The sequence below is a fragment of the Fulmarus glacialis genome, unplaced genomic scaffold (assembly GCF_000690835.1).
Source record: "Fulmarus glacialis isolate BGI_N327 unplaced genomic scaffold, ASM69083v1 scaffold20531, whole genome shotgun sequence".
Taxonomy (NCBI): domain Eukaryota; kingdom Metazoa; phylum Chordata; class Aves; order Procellariiformes; family Procellariidae; genus Fulmarus; species Fulmarus glacialis.
Genome location: NW_009191137.1, coordinates 33,562 through 47,500, shown reverse-complemented (window position 1 = coordinate 47,500; position 13,939 = coordinate 33,562). Strand labels below are relative to the sequence as shown.

Sequence of the window (13,939 nt, the reverse complement as noted above, 5' to 3'; positions counted from 1 at the left end):
CGGCGAGCCGCAGCGGGGCCAGGGCAAAGCCCCTCGCTCATGGGCCTGGTGCCGGGGGGCTCTGGCCCCGCATTCCCCGCCCGCGTGAATCCCCACTGTTCCTGCGTTAGGCAAGCTCCCAGATGTCTGTATTCAAGGTGCAGATTCCTCCCTGCGTCAGTGCAGCACTCCGCACAGTTCAGGCTGCAACGGTGGAGCGAACCATGCCAAATAGATTTGTCAAGTCTGCCGCAGCTTGATTTGGTGCCATGAGGAGCGGGGAGGAAGGGGAGGGGGTGGACAGACAGGGACTCTCTATTCCTCTATATACATGCAGATATATACATATATATACACATACATATATATATATGCACATGCACACATAGGCATATGGGGTGTATCAAACACTGCTCTGAATTTCTGCCAGCTGTGTGGGCCAAAAGCAAAGCTCTGCCATGTTATAGGCGGGTCAGCTAACATTACATCTTCATCAGGGAACTAAAACAAGAGAAAACCAGTGAGTGCAGGAGGGACGGGGAGGGCATGGCGCTCTCTGCAGAGGATAGGGAGCTCTGACCTCTTCTCTTTTGCCCCCCCGCTTCTCCTCCCTCCAGTGTTTCAGAGGAGAGTGGGGCCAGGGTGTTTCCCGGCGAAACGTGATGGCTCACCTTTGAGTCCCCAGCCGCTGGCAGTCACAGCGAGGGAAACAGGAAAGGCTTTCCCCCTGCCTGGCAGCCCGCTCCCCACAAAGCCCAGCCCAGCACACCCCGGACGTCCCCCTGTCCAGGGGGTGATGCTCTGTCCTTGCCCAGGCCGTGGGACCAGGGGGAGAGACTAATCCAGCGACCTTGCTGAAGGTGCAGAGCTGTCTTCTGTGAGTCCCCTGAGAAAGGAGATGGGGAGGAGAGTGGCCAACACCACGTGTTGCCCCACACTTGCCCCTTATTACCCACCAACACATCCCCATGGGACAGGGCCAAACAACCCCTGCCCCAGAAAGGCTGCCCTGTCTCTTGCCCTCCCTGTTGCATCCCCCTCTGTGTCATCCGTGGTCGATGGCCCCAGAGGTTATCTTCCAGGCACCGACCCTAGTGTGTGCGCCGAGATCTTATCTAGCAGTTTGCAAATGTCTTTAGAAAACAACAACTCGTTCTTGAACCCAAGGAAGGAAAAGAGCACCTGGCAGGATTTGACCTTTTGTTTTTGGCCATTTTCTTCAGACAGATTCAACTATGAGGATTTTATTGGAAAACAAAGTGCTCATCCATTCTGATCCACTTCCTTCTTTGTAGGGTCTCGGGTTCCAGCTCCCGTGTAGTCTGAGCTGCTCCATCTTAGTAAATGCAGAGATGAGGTCACAGGGATCATCTAGTGTGGCGAGGGACTGGGGGACGGGATGGGTTTCAGGATTCAGGGTGGGTAGGGAATGTGATGGGTGCTCTCGCTGCATCCATTGCTCTGTGTGTAAAATGGGAGGATGCAACTGAAACATGTGCTTTGAGAACCTGTAGAAGTCAATCGATGAGAAACAGCAGCAAGATCCAGCTGATGTGCATTTTCCATTTCCTACTCATTTTGATGGCTTTGTGCTTGCTATCAGCTAACCTTCCTGGGTGGTATTCAGGTGGATGCAAGAAGGCAGGTTGAATTGCTGCAAAGAGCTGAGTATCTCAGCTGTGCACGGAGCTGGGGACATCAGAGGTGTTTGGTGCTGGCAGGGAATATTGTGGATGACTCTTTGGAGACCCTTGTGCCTTCCCTTAGGAACATTTCTCTGTCCTTTCAGTTCTTAATGAGGTCTCCTCTGTTCATTCACCTGGGGAGGGAGAGAAAAGCTTTCAGTCCTGTGGCTTCTTTATCTGGAAAACTCAGGAAAAGCTTGCCTACTCAGCCAGAAGGCCACAAGTGCTTCTGCACAGAGACATCATGGTGCAGAAGGTTTGCCCAGAAGCATCCCTAGGTCCCAGCCTGCTTCGGCTGCTTTCACAGGCAGGACAAAGACGTCAGGCTTTGGGAAAGGCAGCCCCAAGCATTCACCCTTGGTGCAGTACCAGGGGAGAATTACAGCCCTGGCTTTCCTAGCAAGGCTGCAGCTTTGTACTTCTGGGCCTGGTATCTCCTTTGCAGGCTAACAGAGTGCCACTCCTCGTGTCTCTGGTGACTCCTGGATCTGAGTGGAGCCTCTCAAAGACACGGCGCTGGCAAGCCCAGCTCAGCATGCTGTGCTTTGCCCAGACGGCTGTGCTTTGTTGAGTGTTGCCAAGTATCATTTTTCTTTTACCTCTTTGTTCCTGGATTTAATAAATCCAGAACTATCCACCCTCCACTCGAGCCAGAATCCTCCCACCATCAAACATGCCCCATTTTATGCCTTCCCTATCTGACAAGGAAAATAATCTCCCCTACTTTTCTCCTTCATGCGTCTCTGTCTCAATCCTGAAGCCCTAATCCTGTTAGCATGCTCTGTTCCAGGGCTCTGTCTCCACGGGAGTAACATAATCCTGCAGTAAATCTAGTGGGTCCAGAGAGACACATACATATGGACGAAGGCAGGGCTGCTGCCATCCTTGTCCTTCTCCTCTGCCTCCCCCAGCCGCTTTCTTTAGCTCCCCAAGAAATTGCATAGTGGCCAAGTAGCACAATAAATAAAGCAAGAGAGAGGTTACCTCCTGCCCCCTCCCTCACTCGCTGCCTCTTCGACTTCAAGGCGCTTTTTGTCTCCCTGTCCTTCGCTCTCTTCACTCCAAACTCTGCCGTTGGCACAACGGAACTAATGTAGCTTCAGAAATCCCCCCATCACCCCGAGGCGGTTCCAATGTGTCAGAAATACGACTTGCAGGTGTTGGTGTGGAGCCTGCATGTGCGTGCACATGGAAAACTTGCCCAATCCTCCTCTAGCCTAGACATCATCTCCCACCGCTTGCTTTCTGCAGCAAATTAATTAAGCAGGTCAGCTCTCATTGATTATCAGTTTAATTTTACATGTAGACCTGCCGACTGGACTAAAACGGGAGTAAACATAAAGTATGTGGGGAGGGGATGGGCAGCTTTTTGATGCAGCAGTGAAAATGAGTTTCCTTGACTGCTTCTTGAAAGGTGCTTTTAATTTGTTAATGGTTTTCCCATTCGTCTTCTGTCTCCGTCACCCTTCAGCGCGTGTGCGTGTGCATGCGCATGTGTGCTCTCTGCTGAGTGTGTATATATCTATCTCCCTAGATCACAGCCAGATTTTTTTTTTCTGCTGGTGTAAATTACTGTGACTTCTTATACTTCGATGGTGATATGTTGATTTACACCATTTGAAGACTTGGCTCAAAATATGTGCTGAGTGGGATGGCAAGCAGATAGGATGGGAGGAATAGCAATGTTCTATTTTGGTAAGGGGGAAGAAATCTTTGCTGTCTTGGCGCTCCCAATTTCACACATTTTCCTGCTAGTTCTTCCCATGCCATGAGTGCTAATTTGAGGCAGGATGTAGAGCCTGTTCAAGTCAATGGGACTCTCTCCATGGTGCGCTCGGGCTCTGGGGTCAGCATTTTCGGTGCAGAGAAACCATACGGTCAGGGTCAGACCCTGGTCAGCAGCATTGGGACCTGCGGGCTCGCGATGCATTTCCACTTGGGAAGGAGGCTGACAGGCCAGGCACACGGGAGGACCCCGCTTCTCTAACAGCAGTAAGCATCTGCCCTCTGAAAATGGCCCCTTTCTGTTACGCTAGACGGGGTGCGAAGCAATGACTTGCTATGATCAGTTGAGGCTTTTCAGAAACAAGGTTCACTGGGGCAGGTCCTGCCAATGCAGCTGATGCTAGAGCTGGAAGTCAGGTGCCATTTCTGCCCTCATAAACCGGCAGTCTGGAGTGTCCAGGCCCTGATTCAGAGTTACGTACCTTGTTGAATGTGATCTAGTCTGAGGAAATTACTGGGCCCCAAATCTAAAGCAGAATTGAGGTTGCTCTCCTTGGAAGCAGGTGGTTGGGACTAAGGTCGTGTAAGAGATGCTTTCAGCAATGCATGTGGTAGTGATAAAGTTTTTGGGTTCGGTCCTGCTTCTGCTTTCTGTCAAGCTTGACTTTGCAGAAGTCAGCAACAAATTACGCTGGTGTAAATTTGGATTCTGGCCCCTGATGCTCGTATGTGCGAAGTGAGCTAAAAAAGAACAAAACTGGAAATATGTTAAACCAAAAAGAGCAGCAACCCTCGTCAGCGACTGTTAAACATGCTGGTCCATATGCAACCTTTGGCTCATGGAGTCTTCAAACTGCTGATTGTGAGAAGCGAAGAGAGGTTGCCAGGAGAAGACTCCCCCAGGCTTGCTGTCCCCGGGCATCTGCTGGGGCCACCATCAGGAGCTGCCCCCTGGGAACAGAGGGACCTTTGGGCTGACCTGAGGTGCTGCTCCTCGTGCTAAAATAGTTGCACTGGCTCAGATAAACATTTCCTGTCCTCCGGTGTTAGGTTCAGAGGTAAGGTGTTCTGTGTCAGCTTCTGTGTTGACATAAAGCTGGAGGCTTTGCTGTGGTGTGGAAATGTATCCTTTCAGCCTGTGTGTGTGTGTGTGTGTCTGTGTTCCCACAGGTTTACAAGACACACACACACGCATGCCTGGAGAGTGTTTCACAGTAACCACTCTTCTTATAGCCCTCCTGCTGGAAAAAAGGGTATTTGGTGTCTGCTGAGCAAGGAAAAGGATGGGAAATGGGGTCAGACAGGATAAAATAGGATATTAAAAACACATAAACCATGCTGTGTTGCTAAACGGTAGCAGCATGATGTATATTCTCCAGATTAGCATTTCTGCTCAAGTTCACATCAACCCCAAATCCCAATTACCAGCCAGATTTGCAACCAAGGCCCTCTGTGGGGTGGCTGCTCCCTGCCCTGGCGGGAGTGCCGCCGTCCCGGGCTGGACGGTGACGCGCAGGGGCAACCCAGAGCTGGTTGTGGTGCTGTGAAGAGCTGCTGTTCCTCTCTGTGAACACCCTCTGCACGCCCTGGCATGCTGGATCCTGGGAGAAGAGCCGTCTGCAGGCCTAGAGCAGTGGGAGGCTTATGAAATGCTTCTTAACCACTGTTCAAAGCAAGAGGCCAGGATACAGCCTCATCCCTTTTTTTGTCCCGGATCACAGGGATCTGCAGTTGAATTGTTTGATTCTTGCCTCTGACAGAAGGAGATCCGTGCCAGAGATTACATTCTTCTGCTTCGCTCGGAGATAAACTTAGCGGGAGCTCCTGTGCTTAGCACGGCATATGCAGGATAGGAGCCTGCAGAAATGCCCAGCCAACATCTCAGTGCGGATGTGGCTCCTGGCTGAGATCGGAGGATGCTCTAGCCCTGTCCTAAGAGTCTGCGTGCTTGGGAAAGCAGGCAATGCCTGCAGCCTCAGTCTGTGAGCTTTAGTGCTTTATGCTGGGGCAGAGAAAGGGTTGAAAATTACCCTCAGGTTGGGTATTTTCTCTTTTCCCCCTTTTCTTCCCTGCTATGGCTCCACAGCCTGAAACAGAAACACAAGTATCCAATCCTTGTCTAGCCTATTAAAATAATGGGCAAGAGGGGTGGATCTAATGTCCATCTGGTAGTTATTGATTATGGCCATCTGGTAAGGCAGCAGGCTTTTCATATCATGTCGGATCATAAACTCTCCCAAAAAGCTGTCTCTGTGTGGCGGGCTGCATGTGCACCGGAGAGGCAAGGGCGAGGGGCTGGCTGGGACGGTGGCTTGTTGCCCCAGGCAGAGGCGGCATCCTCCCCGCTCGCGCCGCTGCTTGCACACGATGCTTCCCGGTGGAGCTCGGTGCGAGTACGTGTCAGTGTGTTAGCCTGTTTACCCGCGGAGGGGAGGCAAGATCTCACGCGGTGTTCGAGGACATCTGGCCTTTTGCGTTGGAGTGGCTCTAGGTTTGGAGGTGAGCTCGAAGCAGCTGTGTCCTGATAGTCTGAGGTGCCTCGGGGTGCCGTGGGAGGCAGCGGGGCAGCAAGATCCTGAGTCTCCTGCCTGATGGGCGAGTCCATCCACCATGCTGTCCTGCCAGTGGCTCAGCTCTCCCTCCCTGCCCCTGGGTGCTTGCCCTGGCCAGAGTCTGGCCCTGCCCAGAACGCCTCTCCTCAGTTTTCCCTGCTGAGATTATTTCGACCGCTGATCTGGTTATTTCTTTCTGCCCAGAGAGGACGTAACCGTATTTGTGCCCTGTCTCCCTTGCAGACATTTCAGGCCAACGAGGATGCCACGGAGGTGGTTCTCAACAAGATCCACAGCCCGGTGCTCACACGCTTCGTGCGCATCCGTCCCCAGAGCTGGCACAACGGCATCGCCCTGAGGCTGGAGCTCTATGGCTGCCGCATCACTGGTGAGGGTCCCCTCCTCCCCTCGGCCTCAGCCCTCCTCTCTGTCCCTCCGACAGCCTGTCCCAGGGTGCTGTCCCCTGCAGCTGTCATGGCTGTCATTGGGGTGGGAATGGTGACACTGTGAGCAGCCCGGAGGCACCAATCCCAAGGGATGCACTTGGGGGAACAGGCACCCAGACCCCGGGGAGGCAAGGGGGAAACGGCCAGTGCTGGTGCTGATTTGGTGCCCAGAGCTTAAACCTGCAGGGAAAACCACGAGCACTCCCTTCAACCGCCCTGGCTGTTCATGCCCTTTCCTTCCCTGCAGATTCACCCTGCTCCAACTTGCTGGGAATGCTTTCCGGCCTCATCCCTGACTCGCAGATCTCAGCCTCTTCCATCAGAGGCTACGACTGGTCGCCCAGCATGGCCCGCCTGGTGAGCAGCCGCTCAGGCTGGTTTCCCCGCGTCCCCCAAGCCCAGCCTGGGGAGGAGTGGCTGCAGGTAGACCTTGGCGTTCCAAAGAATATCAAAGGCGTCATTATCCAGGGGGCTCGCGGAGGGGACAGCGTGACCACCACTGAGTCCCGCTCCTTCGTGAAGAAGTTTAAGGTGGCCTACAGCATGAATGGAAAGGACTGGGACTTCATCCAGGACCCCAAAACAATGCAAGCCAAGGTAGGTGCTGCCTGGAGCAGCTGCAAAACGAGGTATGTTTCTAGCTATCCTCAGTCTGCCTGATTGGGAAATTAGCTGTCTCTCCCCACAGAGACCTTGGGAGTTTGGGTTGTCACAATGAAATCCCAGGTTGTATCTCCTGGTCCTGCTCCTAAGCTGTACTAGAGGCTATAGGTTCCACCTTGCCCAGGGATGACAATTTCCCTTCATTTCTTACTGTGGACCAGGTCTGGGGATGTGGACATCACCTTCTGGTCCTCCCAGCTCCTGCAGGTCAGAGCCCACAAGACGGTGTGTTCCATTATGTTTTACACAAACTAATTGCATATTTTAAGGGGAAAGGTGTTGCTGTTGCGGCTTGCACCTCTGGAAGAGGAAGATGAATCATAACTTCTCTTTGGGAAATTTGCTATATCTGAAGTCCCTTTTGCCACACTGGTGTGACCCTGAAATTCCCCGTTTTTCTCTCATATCATTGGAGTTCCCCATAATCTTTTTGCTTAGCAGTATGGGAGTGGCAGGGGGCTTGAGGAATAAATGAATTCTCTGCTACTGCCTGTTCTGTTTTTATGCAAACTCACGTGCTTCTGAAAATTTGGCTAAGTTTTAATTTTTTCTGATCCTACAAATGAGTCTTAGAAAGCCTGATGCTATCTATAGCCCTCTGTTTATTCCCCACAGACTTGAGTTCGTGCACGTAAGCTGAAAAGCAGCAGTACTTGGACTGTGAGGAAAACTGAGCATTTACACTATCCTAGAACATGCAGTAGCTTCTCTATTTGCCAAAGGACAAATCTGATCTTACTTATATGTGAAGTTAGTGGATGTTCCCCAGGCTTCCCCTGCATGGCTTGGATCAGAATCTGACCCCTGGATATAAAGCAGAGGCCAAGAGAGATTGTGCAAGTTTCTTAGAAACAGCCTGTCTGGTCCTCTTGAAACTGAGGAGGAACAGCCCGATTTCTGCTCAGCTGGACTTGACGGCCCAGAGTCGGACAGCTAAACTATTTCAAACTGTGGCTGCGTCCTGCCAGACCCAAATTATCAAGTCTGGTGGAGAGCGTATGGGATGCACACGTCACTTTCCTTTTCTCTCTCTCTCTCTCTCTCTGTAGCTTTTTGAAGGCAACATCCACTACGATATCCCTGAAGTTCGGAGGTTTGACCCTGTTCCTGCCCAGTATGTCCGAGTGCACCCAGAGAGGTGGTCCCCAGCGGGAATAGGAATGCGCCTGGAGGTACTGGGCTGCAACTGGACAGGTAGGAGCCCCTGCGCCTCTGCCCACTGGCTCCATCGGGGCTGTGGCAGGCACTAAACCAGCAAGGTGCAAGTGTAAGGTTGTTTCTCTCTCTGCTGTCCCACCTCAGGGACTTCCGCCAGCCATAAAGGCAGGACCTGCAGTGTGGCCTGACTCCATCTTTTTCCTTCCACCTTAAAAAGAACTGGCCTTGATGCAGGATGTTTGGACCCCAATCCAAGCTTTCACACGGAGCCCCATGTGGGATTTGTCCCCAGCTGCCTTCTCCCTCCTTTCAGATCTTTTATCTGGATGTTGTGCAGGCTTTCCCGGTCTCTCTGTTAGATAACATTTGGGCTTTTTAGTCCAAATGGATAAGGCAAAAAGTAGGAAGAGAAGCCGAGGTGCAGAAGAGGGGTGCAGTGACCAGTACAGGTATCTTGAGCTGCCACAATAAGGCTTTGCTGTAAAAACAACTGTGCCTCTTTCATTGAACCCCACGTGGAAATCCTTTTGCAGACAAGGTTGGGGATTTAACTCTATGATGTCTCTACAACATCCCTAAGACCAGGGATGCTCACTTTTGCCCACCTGTTTTTCACAAGCCTTGCAGCCACCATTGTTTTTAAGGCAGAGGTGAAAACTGTCTAACACACTCACTGGGATCAGTAGAGGTTGTGCCTCTCACCCTCTGAGGCTCAACGGTGATTGATTGCTCCATAGTTTCATCCCCAAAAGTCAAAAACGCACCCAACCGCTCATTGGGTCTGATGCTAGTTTTTCAGTGCCAGGGGCTAGTTGTCCCTTTTTATCTATTTTATTTTTTAATAATCTGCTCAAATCTGAATCTGGTGTCCAGATGTCAGTGATAAAGAGGTATGATTTCCATTTTATAAATACATCTGTAGAAGGCATTTTCTTGTAAGAATTCCCATTCTAGGAAGCTTAAAAGACAGAGGTTTTTTCCACCCTTTTGTAGAGTCTTTACTACCCTTTCCTCCTGTGATGTGCTGCGAGACGCATTACAAACACTTAACAGCAAATCACACAACACACGTACACACCATTAATAATGATCATTTGTCACCTTTGAAGTCAATGGCAAATCTCCCCCTGGACTGGGAATCCATTGTAAATGATCTAAACTTTAAATCAAGATTAGATCTCAATTTAAATTTTACAACATCTTTGGGATGTTGTAGGAGAAGCAGGCGCCGTGGTTTTCATGCAAGCAGCGGGAGCTGAGGCTCCATGCAGAAGTGGTCGGGCAGCTCCCACATCGCTGCTTCCTGCAGTTCCCGGGAATTTTCAGCTGCCAGATCTCTGCAGACCGTTGCTGCCTGGTGCAGCACTGCATCACTGCTGCAAAGGGAGGCAGTCGCACAAGACCTCTGGCCATGTACATGTCAGCTCATCCATTGCACTCCTTCAAATTAGAGAATAAGAAGGGTTTGGCATCCTCAACTTCTTGTGCTATTTTTGGGCCAAAGTTTCTGTTACAGCTATGTCCACGCTCAGTTTCAATATCAGCAGCAACAGCCCGTGTTTTTTCCAGGCAGGGTGCTTTATGGTCATTTCCCAGTGTGGCTGTCTAATCATTTGCACATTGTAATGTTTAAAACTCAACTGCCAAGTCATAAATATTCTTAGCTTTATTGATCTACAGGCATTCAGCTTTGTAGCCAGAGCAGGGCTTGTAATCTTGTGGATTCACCGTGTTATAAAAAGCCCTGATGCAACCTGGGGAGCAGAGATAGCCCGTGGCATTATCTGCATGCTAAATCCAGGCTGGCTACATGCAGCAGTCCCTGACAACGCCAAGATACAGCCCTCCTTTGCTGGGAGGACCCAGGCATGTTACAGAACTGGCTGTGAAAACCCACGCAATTGCACTTGCTTGGGAACAAGATGAAGAGGTGGATTAAAACAAGCTGATTGAAAATATTTTCAAGTGAGGGCCTAAGCCCACGTGTACCCTGCCCAGCTGTTGCTATTTCTTATCAGCAACAAGCATCTTAATTACTGAGTCAAACAGGTAACTTAACAGCAACTAGGCTCACAAACTAGCTGGCTAGTAACTCAAAAATTGGGAAGCAGGCAGTCAGCAATTGGCTTCTTTCAAAGACCTGCCAAAATTTTTTGTCTGAAGAGTGGAGATTGATGAATGTTCACTTGCAGCTGGTTTTCTCTCCTTTGAAGTTCCAAACATCTGGTTTCAATTGCTCAGTGACTTTGCATTTTGATCAGCAGTTACCACCAGTTGCACAGACACTTGCTGGGCCAGGGAGAGAGAAAGCAGGAAAGCAAGACCTCTCTTTTTCACTTTCCATTTCACACATCACGTTGTCCTCCCTGCTATTTTCATTATCTCTTGTAACCATCATGTTGCGGCTCTGCCATGGTAACTGATTTTTCAAGATACATTTCTGCGGCTTGTCCAGGGCAATGCAACACCGTTGATTTACATCCGCTCAGCATCTGTGTCCCGTATGGGACTTGGCTTTCAAGGTCCTTCCACATTGTCACATTTCAGCTATAAATCTCAATATACGAGAACAACAACCTAAAAAAATGTACCAGCTCTAAATAACTTGCAGCTTTTGATATGTTGCTTTCACCTGCTGCTTTTTTTTTTTCTTTTCTTTTTTATGACATTCTTCTGTGCCTGGCTGCTTGCAATTTGCTTCTTGGTTGCGTTTGGAGTTTTATGGGGTTGTAACAAATTTGAACTTAAAAATTAAAAGACTTTGAGGTTATTTGGTATTTTATCCTGAACAAAAGACAGCCACTGGGAAAAAAAAAAGTAAAAAAACCCTGAGAGTTTATGTGCAACACGTTTAATAACAGGAAAATAAAAGGGCAGAAAGGAGCCTATGGAAAATATTCAATGTATTTAGCCATTTCCTCCTGCTTCTGGCTTTATTAAATGATATCCTGAAGGGTGCCGACAAAGAAACACAATCACACATAACTGAACAAATCAGCCTCTTTTTAAAAGTAGAAAGAATCAAGCTGCTGTACTCCAGTTAACGCACCCATAAAAGGAGAGACTGCTGGAACCTAATGTCATTTACTGTTGATCTTAATATCCTTCCCTTTCTTGCTTAAATTTCCCCTGACACCTGCTTGGAGGTTGTTTCACACGGGCCATGTTGGAGAGAGGAAAATTGGACAGAGACCCTTTGAAAGCATAGTCAGGAGCCTGGAGCGTGAAACCAGATGCTTTCTGCAGCGAGCCAGAGCGCACTAGGGGATCCTCTGGGTCCATTTGTGGTTACGTCATTTGTGGGTTTGAGTGACTTGTTTTATAAATTGGCACAATTGGTGGGAATGTTGTGTGTGTTTTTTTAACGTGTCATATCCCTTTATGAAAGAAAAAGATATTCTGGCTGTGATCTCTCTTATCCAGTAATGACAGCTAAGCGGATTGCCAACACAAGTGTAGATTAAAAAATTAAGAGAAAAAGTAGCGTGTACATCTAGAGGAGAGCCTTGTCCAATGGGAACTCTAAATCAAAGGAACTTCCATATGGAAACAGGCAGTTCACTTGAAGTTCAAACCATGCTGACATTTGTAGCACGTGGAAATTTCATGGTATTGTTGTTCTATCTCTTCCTGACATTATAAGAACATGAGAAAAAGATTTTTTGCTTTGTTTCCTCCTACCTGGGCTTTTTGTACTGTCTATTGCAAATAGCATCTCTACTCCATTTTCTTCAGATGTAAAGCCCACTGCAGAGACGCTGGTGCCCACTTTGAAGAGCGAAGAGACCACCACCCCATACCCAACTGATGAAGAGGCAACCGAGTGTGGCGATAGCTGTGGAGAAGAGGAGGGTATGTATCAAAGCAGCACATCTTTATCTCAATAAATGATGGGTTAAGAGCTAGGCAAGTACTCTTATCTTCCCATTAGCTCCTATACATGGGGCTGATTCCTGGAAAGTTTAAAGTAATATTATTAGTGATAGGCCAAGATAAAAAAAAAAAAACAAACAAAACCTGCCAAAATCTGATAAGTTGTATCAAGGAAGGATGCAAGAGCAAGAGATAGCAGCTAATTCAGTCCCTAGGGTACGAGACTTGAAGAGCTGCTCTCCCAGCTTCCTTACGTGACCTGAAGAAACTCACTTAGTGCCCTGTTTAGAGCCACCTCCCTTCCAGATCCCCTTGGCTGGGTGTCATAAATTCAGAAGGGAGAGATTCAGACTGCCTGGTATGCAGGGCTCCTTTTGCAGAGGTCACAACTGTGGGAGTAAATCATGACACGTAGAGAAGGCTGATGTCCTGAACACCTATCTGTTAAGGATCCTCTTCCCTAATATCAGCTGCTTAAAATTTAGGAGGACAGTCTAGGCTCCTTGTGGCCCCAGCCGTAGATGGTTGTCAGATGTACAAGGAATGGTTTGGAATCTGTGGCGCTTGCCTGCCTCTTCTGACTATAGAAGAGGCTGAATGTTAGACTACATGCTGTGCTTGTTAAGAGCCAGTGTTGGGGGGGACTAATCTCTCTGCCTCAGATCCCTACCTGTAAAAGCAAACGTCATATTCTTCTGCTCCTTGCAAGGGGGATGTGAGCATCTAAAGCTTGTGAAACGTCCAGATTAAGGGGAGAGGGCATGGCAAAGCTGTGCAAGGTTAGTTGTACAATGCAGTGTGGAGGAGATGCACACCCCTGGGCACGACAGCGGAGCCTGGGCCTCAGCACTGGGACTGGGGCATTTACACAAGTACTTCAATGAGAAATCTCATGAGGAAAAGCTATCCTTTGAGATAGCTCCTGGGACTTCTGTCACTTCAGCTTCCAGTGCCAGAGAAAAAATTAATGGGTTTTAAAATAAATAAATTTTAAAAGGACATTAATTGGCTTTTCCACACCTCCCATCGGGATTCTGCTGTAGTTCAGTTCTGGAAATGCAAGCTGCAGAAGTAGCTCAAAGGGCCTGATTCTCATTGCTTTGCCTCAGTGATAAGCCAGTGCAACCCTGCTATCATTGAGGCACTTGGGAAGCTGCCAAGAGGAAATTTAGGCCAGTAATAGTCTCTGCAACAACACGATTCCTGGGTGCAGTCCAGGGCAAGAGAGCCAGCGGAGTATGCCACGGAGCGTGGAACCAGCCTCCCCGTCAGCTTCCCTCAGATTTAGCAACAATTTTCATTCTCATACTCCATAAACAATGAGTGTGTTTCTCTGGACAATCAGATTTATGACAGCCAAACAGAAACAATGCTGCTCTCCAGGGTATGAGATTAGGTTGGAATAAAAAGATCCATGATCTGCATTGTTTTATTTCTAAGTGGGAGCATGTAAAGAAAGCCCTCTGCCCCTCGCAGCAAAGTTCTCCTGATGCCTATCGCTTGAGTCACTCACCCCCTTCTGACTATTGCTCACTTTGTGAGCACTGTGATTTAAAACTTCCTCTTTGCTCAGGAAAAACCCAGCCTATAATTGGGCTCTGACGTGCGTGTCTGCTGAGTGCTTGGGATGGTCTCAGACCAGGGAGCATGTAAAGAAAGCCCTCTGCCCCTCGCAGCAAAGTTCTCCTGATGCCTATCGCTTGAGTCACTCACCCCCTTCTGACTATTGCTCACTTTGTGAGCACTGTGATTTAAAACTTCCTCTTTGCTCAGGAAAAACCCAGCCTATAATTGGGCTCTGACGTGCGTGTCTGCTGAGTGCTTGGGATGGTCTCAGACCATTTCTGCAGCTTCCATG

At 49.1% G+C, this 13,939-nt stretch overlaps 1 protein-coding gene across 1 annotated transcript in view; it reads left to right on the top strand.

Moving 5' to 3' along the window:
- Positions 1-6,184: 6,184 nt before the first annotated feature.
- The window catches only part of LOC104083183 (neuropilin-2-like), a gene marked incomplete at its 5' end in the record, with an annotated part of 41,203 nt that continues 33,448 nt past the window's right edge, over positions 6,185-13,939 (top strand). Inside the window, 4 exons of the mRNA XM_009586584.1 lie at positions 6,185-6,329; positions 6,635-6,984; positions 8,100-8,244; positions 11,944-12,060. Of these exons, the coding sequence (XP_009584879.1) occupies positions 6,185-6,329; positions 6,635-6,984; positions 8,100-8,244; positions 11,944-12,060 (757 nt within the window). The remainder of the gene's footprint in view (positions 6,330-6,634; positions 6,985-8,099; positions 8,245-11,943; positions 12,061-13,939) is intronic.